The sequence below is a fragment of the Epinephelus fuscoguttatus genome, linkage group LG19 (assembly GCF_011397635.1).
Source record: "Epinephelus fuscoguttatus linkage group LG19, E.fuscoguttatus.final_Chr_v1".
NCBI classification, from domain to species: Eukaryota; Metazoa; Chordata; class Actinopteri; order Perciformes; family Serranidae; genus Epinephelus; species Epinephelus fuscoguttatus.
The window spans coordinates 12,806,132-12,819,885 of NC_064770.1; the positions used below are offsets into that span (position 1 = coordinate 12,806,132).

Here is a 13,754-nt window from a genome sequence, read left to right on the forward strand (position 1 = left end):
GCAACCCCCAAATCAACCAGCAGGGGGCGGTGCATGAACTTCTTTATTTTATTCTTCTTTTAATGGCAAATTGTTGTTATTGATACGATTATTATCATGCCAATTTGGTTTTAAGGTCCGTGTGTTTAATCCAGAGACGTCAAACATACGGAAATGGCCCAGCAAAGGGCCCAGTCCGGCCCACTGTGTTACTTTTCACACCTCATATTGATGCACTTGTGGAGGCCAAGAGGTGCCAGGTTTCAGGAGCAAGTTATACAGTAAGTGGCCCATTTCAGTCAGTTCAAATAATGAATACTTACTGTGGTGACATTTAAAGATATTGAACACTGTGCAGAATATTGTGAATAAGCAGCTGTATCAGACACTTCTATGTTTTAACAGTATCAGTGGAACCCTACAGCTAAGGCACTGCCAAAACATTTAATTTGTAAATGGCTGTACAGCAGGGGTTTATTTAACCTGCTTCATCAATAGCTTTCACTTTAGTCAGGTTTGGTGATGCCAGTTTTAATACACAGGAGTGGACATGTATGCACATGTGAATAGTAGACTCACTGAATGTGACTTGTTTTTCTTAAGATATCCAAGGCTGTTTGTCATGTTTTGTAAAAGCATGTTTCCAGAATGTACTCATATTTATAAGTTATTCTACAATTGTTTTACAGCCCCGGCCCAATTAAGATCAACTTGGGCTGTATGTTGCCCATGGACCTAAATGGCTTTGACAACCCTGGTTTAATCCCTTAAACAGTTACTGTCTTGAACATTTATATTTAGGACAAAAAACACGACATGATCCACAGTCTCCATTTGATTGCAGACTTAGATACTTCCCAATTAGGTAGTTTAGTATATCCCAGTCTAAATCAAATATTGTTCTTTTCTACTTTTCCCAATTGACCTTCCCACTCCCGACTTCTTGCTGGATCTGATACAGATGCCCTCCTCTTAAGCTCTCCATCCCATAACCTTTACCCAAGTGACTTTACTTAATTCCAAATTAAAGATTTGTTCTCTGCCTTAATTTCTGGTATTGGCAACTCAACTTGCTATAAATCCATATGGGGCAAATTGATGTTCCTCTTTCCTTCCCTTTAACGTCTACATGAGCTAGTAAATGAACTAATTTTGATACTTTGGTTAGGATACACAATCTCACAGTTTTACGTGGCAGCAAATATACCAGCACAATTCAACCAAAAACGTATTTGTCGAGATATGATTTTTCATAAAGCCTCACACCTCCCTTTGAGCTCAGCAGCAGTACACCTCTGCAGGATCAAAACCATTTTAACACACTGAACAGAGTTTCACCATCAGACCAATTATAAACCTTCATCATGTCTTCTTCCCTGCTGAAACAAACAGGTGTTTTCTTCTCACTGGTTGGTTCTTTCATGTGGGAGGACATACTTCCTCCTCTCAGCCTGATAGCAGCTGTCACCGCACTGAGTGGGACAGCTGAGCTGACAGCAGCTGAGAGACACAAATCAAGTAAGGTGCTACGAGCTGTGGAAGATCAAGGTTTGTTTATCCAGTTGTGACATATATGTGACATTGTGGTTTTGCTGGCTGGGCAGCGGTCACTATAAACGGAAGAAAAAAATATAGGAAGAGGTAAATCATCTAAAACATACATAGATAGACACACTTGTCATACAATTTATAGTTCTTAAATTTTTTTTTTAAAAAAGACTTAAATTAGGTACAGATTTTTATTACCATACGACTGTAATCTGTAAACAAAGAGGCTCCAATTTATTGCCTTTGCAGATGCAGATGCAACTCAGACATAATATAACAGACGTGATTCTTCTGTTGCAGATGCCTTACATACTGCACATGTGCACCGATCATTCGTCAAAACCAACATGGAACACATTAAAATAGTTGAAAACACAGCATGGTTCTGACAATATGTGCTGCTGCATTTTCACAGTCTTAATTTGCTTCTTGCATGCTTAATCAAAGCACTTACTATTTAAAGCAAGTTTATTTACATGTTTTACATTCTGTACATATTAAACAACAATGAGGCACAGCGGCCTTAATTTTGCCCGGACTATTCTCAAAAAATATAACTTAAAGGCATTGGAAAAAGGGGGACAGATTACAAATTGAAAAAAAAAAATCCTGATGTAAAGCATAACAATGTTATATATCCATCAGACTTATATGGCTCAAGCACAAAACTAACGTCATCGCTCTAAACTTTTAGTCATTACTCAGACTGTTCAAGACTTGCATTTACTTTGTCAGGAACCTGGCATTCCCTCTGGTGCCAAACTGCACACTGTGATGTTTTTTTGTATTTCAAGACAATATTCTACTGAGTTGGACAAAAAAATGGGTTAAAGCCAAAACATGGACTGAACTAGCTGAAAATGATATTAAGTTACTGGACAAGTGGACGATGCTGTAGAAATCTACAAGTATTTGCCACACCTGTTCAGTCGACAAAGTCCCCATCCTGATTAAGCTATCAGGGTTACTACATTCCCACTGTGTCTATGAAGTACTGGAGAGTTCCAGCACTTTTCCCTTGACAATAATTGACACAATCAAAGCACTTCCCATGGCCGAAAAATACACTTCCTCGCGGGTTCTGTCAAAGAAACCAAGCCCAGCTTCATTTCCACATCAGCCGACCTGAAAAATAATACTGAGTGAGACAAGAAAATTTAGAAAATTTATCTGAGATTTTTTCAATACACCAACTTTCTCTTTCTGTAAAACACCTTGTGAAAATGCCAAAATATTCCACAAATTTCAAGACACCATGAAGAAGAACACGACATTCAAGTATGATGAACTCTTACACAAAAACCTAAAATATGTTCAACTCACCAAATAAACTTTAAATATCTATCTAACGACGAAAGCGCTCTCTCGGATCTTGGAATAAGCATACTGTGGGACAGAGAGGCAAGAACACCAGAGTCATTTTACAGTATATAAAAAACAAAGGCTCATCAAAATTCAAAAGTCAAAAACCTAGACTTACATTTAGTCCTCTGGGGGATTTGATGGGCTCCAGTCCTGTACAGCAGAGCACGGAGAAGGGCCTTTCCTTAGTCTTTGAATGCTCTTTGAAACACAGACTGAAAACCTTGGCGGGCAGGTAGACATCCCAGTCAGCTGCATGCTCCTCTATTAGATCACTTACCATCCTGTTGGGGAGCAGCGGAAAGAAAACATGTAGTCATGATGAGAGATATTTCAGCTACAGGAGTGTCCTTAATGCATTTATCAGTTTAAAAGGAAAAATTCACAGGATACACGTTGGCACTGCTGAGAAGAGCGACAATTTCAGTTTTGTACAAACACCTGACCTCTGTGCTCATTTCTTGATTGACTGTATTTTTCATGCTCATCTGCTCTGGCTGACAGGCCAACATGAGCTACAAGATGCATCAGTGCAGTGCAGATATATTGATACGAGAACACATATTGACTGGGATACTGTACAGACCTGTCAATTAGCTGCTGTGTGACCAGATCCACAGTGCCAGTCTGTTGATGATAGATGACAAGAGCGACGGTGACCTTCAGCTGCTCTTTCAGTTCTCTGTTGATCTAGCATAGGGATACATTCACACAGTATGTTTTTGTGAGATACAAAAATGTGCATTATGCAGCAAGCTTAAATCCCACCCCCACTCTTTGCTAGCATCTGTCCCACTAACATCTCTTACTCAGTGGAATTTTAATTCTTCAGCCTTTCTGAAAAGCTTAACTGGTCCCTGGAGTTTTATGTCCATATTCTCAGCTACATGTCTACTGTTGAAATGGATATTGAGACCCAAACACATCGTTATTTTAACTAAGTTAAAATGACAATTATTTTGTTATTTTGTCATTATTTAACAACAACAAATCTTAAGCTGCTTTTACATTATATAAGATAGATGGAAAAACACTGTCATGTTTACAACCTGTGAGCATAGTTGTAGTCTTTTGGGGGTTATAAATACTGTGCATGTACAGTATACCACTATATACATTCAATTTTTAATTGAACGTTCAATGACAGTCTCTGGCTTATAAAAAGCATCTTTGGTTGGGTTTCCAGGATTTCAGACTGAAATTCAGATTGTCTTGTATTGTATTTTGATTTGAAAGCTATTTACTAGTCATAAAGGGGACATATTCGGTTTCTACTGGAACATGTTTACATGCTTTAATGTTCAAAAAATACTTTATTTTCCTCATACTGTCTGTGCTGGAATACTTGTCTGAAACACTCCATTTTAGCCCCTGTCTCTCTAAGCCCCCTCCCAATAAAGCCCATCTGCTCTGATTGGTCAGTGTTTCTGAGTCTTATGTATCTCAGCATCTCTGCACCATAATTGCAGTCGGGGAATAAGTCTAACAGAGTATAGCGGCACTTTTTATGGTGAAAAGTCACCAATAAAAGCTTCTAAAACCAAAATCTTTATAATCAGACATGTTCTAGGAGGAATGTTATCCAAAGTTGGGGAGAAATTAACAACACCAGCAACCAAGATTACATGATTATCTGATGGTAGCATGTAGCTACATGTAGCAGGGTAGGCTATGTAATGTAAACACTTGCAGTAGCATGACTGAAGCAGATGACCATTTAATCTGTCATGAGTTGACAGCAGCTTGTCATGAAAGAAGAAAAAAACGTTGGAAACAGAATATTCAGAACGGTCTGAAACCTGAGCAGTTCAATCAGCAAAGCACTCACTTTGTGGACTATGTCATGAGGCAGTCTGGAGAGAATTCTGAGCGGGTATCCAAAATGGGCAATGATGTCGGTGATGTGCTGTGCCACATCTGAAGGGAGGCACGACTGCATTGGCACAGCTTCCACCCACTTGGAGTAGTAGTCTGTCACAGTCAAAATGTATTTGTGTCCGTTGAGAGTTTGGGGCAGCGGTCCTCTAACATCCAGACCAAGCCACTGCCACGGCTCTTTCACCTGCCATCAGAAATACAATGTGAATGCACTAAGAATCCCACAAGGTTTAGCTTGTATTTAATGTTGCAGTGCACTCAGATAATCCTGTTGTAATTTACCTCTATGACCTTTTCAGGATCTTCACACTCTGTCTGTAAACGTTACAGAAGAGCACTTGATTAAAATACCTCATAATCACAGAAGTCAAAGTACAAAAGACAAAATATTGTAGATTACAATCATGAGAACAACTTACATTAAAATTATCATCTGGAGCCCACTGAATATCCTGTTGGCGAGTTTCAAAAATTACAACTTGGGTAACATAACAGTATTTGATAATAATGTGCAGTAATAAAAATAAACATCAGACACAAAAGACTTTTGATTAGCCTAATGTCATATCATAATTGCCATAATTTATGCTCAAGATGAACAAAAATAATGATATCACAAAATAGTACCGCTTACCCGTGGTGCACAATAATCTCCATGGAAGAAATGTGGAAATGACTCTATCTTCATCAACCCTTCATCCACTATAATCCTCCATTTGTCATTTGACTTTTTTGGGTCTTTGTCTCTAAACATAAAATCAGAAAAGGTCAACACGTTAAAGAGGCAACAATCCAAAACGGTACAAACCGAATGCAAAATGTTATACTGAAATCTGGTTCAGACAGAAACTGCTTGTTACTTCCTTTGATGCAGACAATCAAAATAATGCAAGAATTTATCCAATACCTGTAGAACTTACATACTTGTAATAGACCATCACAACGTGTGAAGATAAAACTAATCACCTGGGTTCAGGTTAGGTGTGCAATAAATTCTAGACAAGTCACAATTAATTCATTAATCAATTAGTCAATATTCTGGAGTTACAGCATTTGAAATACAAGGATTTGCTGCTCTTCTTTGTTTTATGTGACATTAAACTTCATATATGGAAATCTAAAGACACTGTCTTGAGCTTTGGGAAATTGAAAAGGGGCATTTTAAAACTACTTTCTGGCCTTTGATAGACAAAACCAATCAGAAGAATAATCCACAGATCAACTGATAATTGTCTCACTGTGCAGAACTCTAAAGAAACTGGTTAGTCAGAGGATAAACAACATCTCTCTTGCTAATCCTGTTTACCTTACGTAGATCTGTGTACAAAACCTTCCCGAAACATTAGGCTTGCAGCCATGAAACTTACACTTACATAAACTTGTATAACAAAGTTTAGAGGCAGAAGTCCACATGTTCATGTTTAGTCTTTGAAACGTTACGATTACACACACAAACCTGTACTATACAGACTTTATATAATCACTTGCAGTGTGACAGTAGAAATGTACACCGAAACTGAGTTGACAGATTTATGTATTTACATCCACATGTCACTTGTCAGCATGGTTGTTTAGAGTTTTCTGATTGGCTGATCAACTTAGGGAATCAGTGAGATAATGACAGTAGGATGAGCAAAACAAAAAATGACACGCACATAATTGATTAGCATGGTCCAGGTCTGTACGATATTACAGAGAAACTTTATGTCAACACAGTAAGGAAAAAACACTGAGGGCTGATAGCAAAGTAACAGTGGAAGGTCAAGAAACTTCCCTGTCTGGAGTCACATACCCCGCAGGCTCTTCTTCTGTCTGGCTGGGCTCTTTGTTCTGGACTTTTCTCTTTGCTGTGGCAGGAGTGGTCGTCTGAGACTGAGCTGGACTTGTCTGTGAGGAAGCAGGTGGCTGGGTTGACAATAAAGTGCTTTTGTTAATATCTCCCTGAGCAAACAATGTTTTATAAGTACAGAATATGATCAAACTAGCTTGCGAAAATGACAACTGAATCATGTAACTATAGCCTAAGTTAAATATCAATACAATATGCTCTCACCTTGTTTCTTTTACTTCTTGGGTTGATGGAAGCCTACATTGGGGAAACAGTGACAGTAATTGCATATGCAATCTTTATTTTAAAGAATATCACAAACAGATTAAGATTATTTTAATGAGGTCTGGACTTTTAAGGGGTTTTACTGTCTTCTTCATAAACTACTTTTTCAACTCAATGAGGCAGCGTGATCCACTGACACTGAATAACTACATTAACTACAAACCTTTCTTTTCTGTGCATCACCAGGGGATGAAAATATGGTGGGAACTGCATCTTCTTTGAGTTTCACACATTTGCCTGTTCTGTCAATGTACTGGTCCTCAAAGTGATTGCTGCACAGCACAGAGAAGCGAGATGGGGTCCAGTCCTTCCACTTCATGTTGATGAGCCATTTCTTGAGTTTTCGGGGATTGTAAAGGGGAAACCTGTAGTAGCATAAACCTTATTAATATGGTGATTTGTGAGGGAAATACAACACTGAACTCCATTTAAAAGCCAGTACTATTTGCCTATTAGTTCTTGATGACATTTATTCATAGTTAAAGATTACTTTAGGCTTTTTCTAAAATGCTAATGTTATATGGAAAAAAAATCACATGCACAAGGAAGTAAGTATTGCACTTCTGTAAAGTTTTAGCTTTTAAATTGTCTTACAAACTTTATTACTTGTGGGAAGGACATAAGCCAAATACATCTAAAAACTAATAAAAATACTTTAAAAAGTCTGTCTGGATCAAAGTCTATTTTGTTTCTCTTCTCTATTAGGCTATATTTCACTGCATTGGCCATTCATTTCAAAATCCCCCCCCTCCTAAAATGCCCATTTTGTTTCCTGAAAGTCTCAAGTCTTATGGAAACCAGTGGTGAAAAGTTACTTAGTATATTTCCTTAACTTTACTTAGTATTTATAAATATTGTACTTCAAACGATTTAAATATACCTTTGCTTTACTGGAGTAATACAATTTCCTGTTACTTGATAATTCTTTTGTACTTTATTTCAGCGAGAAAAAAAAATGCACTTTCACAGTGAGCTGAAGTGCATTTCCATTATTTAATACTAGCTGCATGACTGCCTCCAGTTTGAACTCTTGCAATGAAATAAAACAAAGAGAAGTAGCCAAACGAGAAGCTCAAACCAAGCAATGGTTGGTATTTTAGCTTTAGATTAATCACTTATCAAAACAGTTGTCTGAATCATCTCCGATACTTCTTTTTAAATAAAAAGTGTAGTTAGATAAAACTTTAAACTGAGCTTGAAAACGCAGCCAGCGAAAACCAAGAAGTTGCTTTTGTGATGTTTACGTTAGCTAGCTTGACTAACGTTATTAACAAAACTGCCCGCTATTCCCTATTTTTAGGTAATAAATGTTAATACTCACTTAAAATACTTCACATCTGACTCGCTGGAGTTTTCACAGTTGTAAGCACATGTATACCTTCCCATTTAGTTCACAATTTCGTTCAATTTGCAAACACACAAGCTAGTTCTGTTTGAGCTGTTGAAGGGTCCAGTCAAGTTAGCGTCAATACAACGCAACATCCGCCCAGAATTTTCAAAATAATAGCCTCAGGGCGTGTTTGAAAAAAAGAGTAACAACAAGCCGTAAAATAATTCTTAATAATTATATAGTATTCGGCAGTATATCAAAATATAGTATTACGTTACTTGTATCAAACCCTGTTAATGAAAAAATTCAACGGCATTTGTAAATTGAGAAAGCGGGAAAATCTTGCTAATTTGATAAAATCATAGAATTAACTTCACCAACGGATGTCGTTTCTTCTTCTTCGTGGCGAGTTAATTTCGCATTTATGCTCTGCAACGCCCCCTCGTGGATAACAGATAGAAGGGCTGTCAGTCAGGTTTTTTGTATGACACATTTGTAGACAGGTAAATGCAATGTCGTGTACAGTTAAAGAAAGAAAGAAAGAAAGAAAGAAAGAAAGAAAGAAAGAAAGAAAGAAAGAAAAACAAAAACGTGGAGCAAGTCACTTCATTCAGCATTGAATTTTATTATGCCTGTAAAAATCAAAGTATTCCCATACAAATATAGATTTTTTTCTCTCCTTGTACCATACATATTGAGATTTGAAAAAAAAGACTCAAATGAGGATACTGAAAAAGTATCACTGTTTTATTAGCATTTTAAAAAGTGATATAAACAATGTGGAATGGCTGCAAACGTTTCACAGCTCAGTTAGTTTTTGTTTTCCATTCAACCCTCCACTCATCCCAGTCCAGCAGAGTTCGTTTTACGTCCCATCCAGCAGCTTCCACACCTGAAATTATATTAGCAACAATCACGTTTTCTATTGGTAAAAAACACACAACCTCTAGTTTAAGTTGGTGATTGGTAGGTTTAAACAGCTTCGTGAGTGTTCACCTTTGAGAAATGGATTGAAAATTTTGTCCATCAACTTGTGACTTTCGTGCACAATTTCCCAGGGACCTAAAATAAAGTAAGATTTTGTGTCACAGAGGAGAGCCCCTTTAATAATGTGAAGTCAGTAAATGAATGGAAGTAAATGAATGAATGAAGGCTCACTTTGCTGTTGTTGGGTTGGAGGGCTCAATTTGTTGCTGAGCCACACAGCTTGGCACATCGCTCTGATTTCGTCACGCACCGATGCCTCTGGTCCCAAACAAACACAGACGCAGCCTGGGAGGAACACAGCTGAGTTTTTAAAAAAAAACACTCAAAGTATTTTATATGGCTCTTGAACACATTGTATTTCTGTGGAGGAAGACGGAAGATGACATACCATTACGTACTCCTAATAGGTAAGGCATGTTGTTTTCCTTCAAAGCCAAATTCAGTTCCTCTGGGCTACAAAATAGGCAAAATTAAATTGTTGAACTTGTATTTTGTATAATTTTTCATCATGTTACCAAAATGGTTCATGAAATTACCTTTGTACAACCTCCTGCAGCCTCACTCCAAGTCTGATTGGCACCGTTTTCCTTAACTCTGGGGGGGAAAAAAAAAAATACATTTTGAATGCACAGAATTAATTATGCCCCAAAGCTGATACTAATGGAGAAATTAAACTGTCAGCAAACTCATGATTCCCACCAAAGAAAACTGGTTCTCTCTGATTGGCCTCTAGTGGACTCAGGATCTGTCCATCTCTCACGTACTGCTGCAGCACAATTGAAAGCCGTGCCTCATTGAAGGTTTCCATGACGACTGAACGCACAGCCTTGTAGTTGGCAAAGAGGTGGAGGATGGTGAAGAGGAAGAAGAGGCTGAGAGTCAGTCTGAAGGGCAGAAAGAGAGAGGGGAACGTGACGTGGCAGACTCTTCAAAAATAAGTCCCTGCATAAGATTCTTGTAGTAATTTAAATACATTCTTTATAACCATACTTACACTGTATTATCAGTGACGAGGGGAATGAGCATCAAACTGACCAGCAGTCCAGCCAGATTAACCAAAGTCTCCTGTGTGTGTGAAAATTATTAATGTTATTAAGAACTAAAATGTTGTGTGTGAACAAGGTCTATTGTACTACTTTATGTATATTGTGATATGCCACAGCCAAAAACTATTAATATGGTTAAATTTTTTTTGTTTCTTCGGTATATTAAAAATAGAAGATCACATGGATTGGTACAGGAAATACCCCTCCATGCCACAACTGTGAGCAACGTTATTCATCACATGCAATCATATTGTTTACCACGGTTTGCTCCACACATGGCCTAAGGAAAACAGAGGTCAAAAAAGTACCTGACTGCCATCTTTGGCAGAGATGTCAGCCATGTTGTCTCTGCGAGCTTGATGAACAGTCAGAGCAGCTCTGGTCGCACCGCCTGCCACTCCAACAAGGGACTGGAGAAGACCAGCACACGCAAGTCAGCTTCTATTGATCAATAAACACCCAGCAGCCCAAAACTTTAAGTGTATCAAGTGTTTAATAGGTGAACAACAGAATATTTAGAGAGTCAGTCAATTGCATCTTGACAAGAACTTGACCCCATTTCAGTCTCAGTTTCATAGTCTGTAGTCTGTGCACTAATAACAAAACTCAGCAGGAGCCTAGCTTTGAAGAGAGTATTGATCATTTTCACTTTCAGTTTAGTTTTGAGTAGTAAGGTTTTAGCAAAATGCATGTGTTTGGGAAGTACTAAGCAAATGACTGGATATGAGACTTTGATTAAATTGCAAAAGTTGGATGAGAGTTTGTAAATAGATGTTTTGATATATTTTTGCTGTTAGTTTGCTGTTTGCAATCGATCAATATGTTCCCTGTTCTCCAAGGAGGCACGTAAGAAAAACGTTTTCTTCATGAATTCTGATACACATACTGTCATTTTGTGGGTGAAGTATTCCTTTAAGAACAGGGTCTGTTAATTATGTGATGAGGAGACAACTGTGTGTCAAACTACTAGTGAATAAGTTATGAGCAAGATGTCACTTTAGAATAGGGAACATATTCTGAGTTAGAAAGACTTAATTTAGAGTTATTTGGACACTATTAAGGGAGAATGACTATTGTTGCTGTAATACCACCTTATAAGGCCTACACTGAGCAGGCATGTTGAGATCGTAATTCATGCACAACGGCTTCCTTACTTAGTATTAATAAGCAGTAATTAGGAGGTTATCGGGGGGAAGCTCTTAGTGGCCTTGTAGGATATGGTCATGCAGAATAAGGCATTAATAAGTGCTTTATAAGGACTAATAAAGAGCCAATATGTTACTAATATGCATGCTAACAAGCAGCTAGTTAATGGTGAATATATGTGCCCATATAATGTGCTGCCTTTTTTTTTTATTACCTTGAATACCCCTGCAGTACACACTATCAGGGTGAAGAAAGCAGGAAAGTATGGAGCCAATATTTCCATGAACATGGCAATGTCGTTGAGGACATCAGCAAAAAGTCTGGTAAAAAAAAAAAAAAAAATTATTACATCAGATGGGTCATGATAATGACTACACTGACCATGTAATTTTAAATTCAGTGCTTGTGCATAATGCATACCTCCATTTTTTGGCCTCAGAGTCCAGTTTACTCCTGGAACAAAGACAAAGAAACTGATCATGAACAGGAGTTTCAATCAGTGAAATCAAAGCGAGTACCTGTACACTGATTTAAAGCTCCGAAAACTTTGAGGCACTGTACAGTAACCAAACAATGAGCCTACCCTTTATGCCAGGCGAAGAGAATTCTTCCCAACATACCAGTTCCATCTGCAGGGGAAACATTAGTTTGCACTCACCATGCAAGTATAAATGTACATTTTCAGTTTACTTTAAGGGATCACACCTCTCAGTATCCAGGTAACTGTGGCTGCAGCAACTGTCGCCTCTTGGTTTCCAACACCGACACCTTTGAGAGAAGCCTGAGTGGCCAGAGTCCCTGAAAGAGAGCTGGAGAATGCCTGAGAGAGAGGGAAAGAGTGTGAGGGGAGAGTTTCAGTCTGGATATATGCATTATCTTTATAGTTTTGGTGCATCAGTTACTGTACCTGCAAAGTATCCCAAAACTGGTACTGTAAGTAGTCATCACTGACGCTCTCTGGATAGCCTTGAGGCAGGAAGACAGTCTGAAATAAAATGTTAAAATGTGAGTTTGAGGGGGGGAGTGTATGAGCAAGTTACAAATTTAATTGCAGCTTTCAACTAATATTCCTATTTAACTACCGAAAAAAATCCCTGAATGTGACATATCAGTCTTCCATGATGTGTTTATTGTGCTAGTTGATAAGCTCGATGATGATTAAAAAAGCGATATACTGTGCAGCCAAAGTTTTAACAGATAAAAACGCTATAATTCAGACATCTAATGTATTACCTACATTTGAATTCCCCAAAAGCATCAGACTTAAATGATTTAAATGTCCATTTAGTCGATGACCCCACAAAACATGTTAGGGGAGAACACTGTTTGAACTTTGATTTTGAATTTGTTTTCAGTTCAGTAAGGTGCATGTGAAACCTTAATTATTGTTAAACCACAACAGTGCACCCGTGCCCTAAAGAATTTTGGGAACCTGTTTTTCTTTGGGCCCTCTGCCATCTACTGATTGCTTAGATTGAACATGGTTATTAAACTGTGGTTTGTCAGTCTACAGTATGTTTACCTAATATTCTCTGACCCAGCTCCAACAGTAATAACCCTACACTAACCTGTTTCTATTATGAAGTTTGAGTAATAGCTTTGCCAAAGCAACACACCTTTTAATATCAGCGTCTTATAGACATAATTGTGGGTCTGACACTGAAACATGACACTGTGTCTATCTTAATCTGCACACATTTTGATGCTAAGCTTTCAGTTTCTTTTACCAATGCTGGTTTCTTCTCTTCTTACTGAACTGTTGCTCAGTTGTCTCTTTCTGCTTTCTTTCAGTTGTCTGTTAGCGTGAATCACTGAACAGCGTTTTGTTCTCCATGGGCATACAAATGCACCCTAATTTGTATAGAGGACTTTCTACAATCTGAAAGCATCAGAGGCCATTCAACAACATAAAGTACTCCTTTCAGCCATCTGACTTTACCCAAGTGAGCTTCTGTGGCAGGAGATTACAAACTGTTCAAAGGTGCAGTGCAGGAAAACATTATAAATCCTTACTTTAAAAACTGCAACAATAGAGTTTCCTCTTGATTCACCTTCCCTCCCATCTCTTCTCCTCTCCATCACTTCATCTTTTGCAAAATACTTCCAGGACTCTGCACTACCATATCTCTCTGTGGCCAAAACCACACCTCTGTCTGTCTCCATTTAGGCTGTTAAGAGCGGAAAAACTAACCACACTAACAAACAAACAATACTGCAGCCTGATATCCGCTGGAATGTGTTTAATATAAATCCATTTTGGCTCAGTATAGCATGATATTTGACCCAGTCTACGTGTCGTCCGCTCCTTTCTTTAATGTGCTGCCCACTTCCGTGTTTATTTCCGCATTCACCGTTTGGGGCTTTC

At 38.1% G+C, this 13,754-nt stretch overlaps 2 protein-coding genes across 3 annotated transcripts; both read right to left on the minus strand.

Moving 5' to 3' along the window:
- Positions 1-1,378: 1,378 nt before the first annotated feature.
- Positions 1,379-8,544, minus strand: zgc:153292 (uncharacterized protein LOC100003014 homolog). 2 transcript variants are annotated; one of them, XM_049562242.1, is made up of 12 exons: positions 8,202-8,544; positions 7,044-7,245; positions 6,821-6,853; positions 6,560-6,672; positions 5,402-5,513; positions 5,187-5,219; positions 5,050-5,082; positions 4,718-4,951; positions 3,476-3,579; positions 3,008-3,173; positions 2,851-2,913; positions 1,379-2,665 (listed from the first exon to the last, which is right to left on the minus strand). In XM_049562242.1, the coding sequence occupies exons 1-11, from the start codon at positions 8,264-8,266 to the stop codon at positions 2,869-2,871; spliced, it is 1,140 nt and encodes a 379-aa protein (XP_049418199.1). In that variant the 5' UTR covers positions 8,267-8,544; the 3' UTR covers positions 1,379-2,665; positions 2,851-2,868. The 2 variants fall into 2 exon arrangements, with proteins under 2 accessions (XP_049418199.1, XP_049418198.1); XM_049562241.1 differs by having other exon boundaries at positions 1,380-2,652; positions 8,202-8,542.
- Positions 8,545-8,823: 279 nt separating this feature from the next.
- On the minus strand, positions 8,824-13,727 carry rusf1 (RUS family member 1). Its single transcript, XM_049560850.1, has 14 exons — positions 13,403-13,727; positions 12,297-12,374; positions 12,095-12,209; positions 11,973-12,018; positions 11,810-11,842; positions 11,604-11,709; positions 10,552-10,653; positions 10,192-10,262; positions 9,897-10,081; positions 9,734-9,791; positions 9,586-9,650; positions 9,369-9,482; positions 9,207-9,272; positions 8,824-9,102 (listed from the first exon to the last, which is right to left on the minus strand). The coding sequence occupies exons 1-14, from the start codon at positions 13,550-13,552 to the stop codon at positions 9,017-9,019; spliced, it is 1,275 nt and encodes a 424-aa protein (XP_049416807.1). The 5' UTR covers positions 13,553-13,727; the 3' UTR covers positions 8,824-9,016.
- Positions 13,728-13,754: the final 27 nt, after the last annotated feature.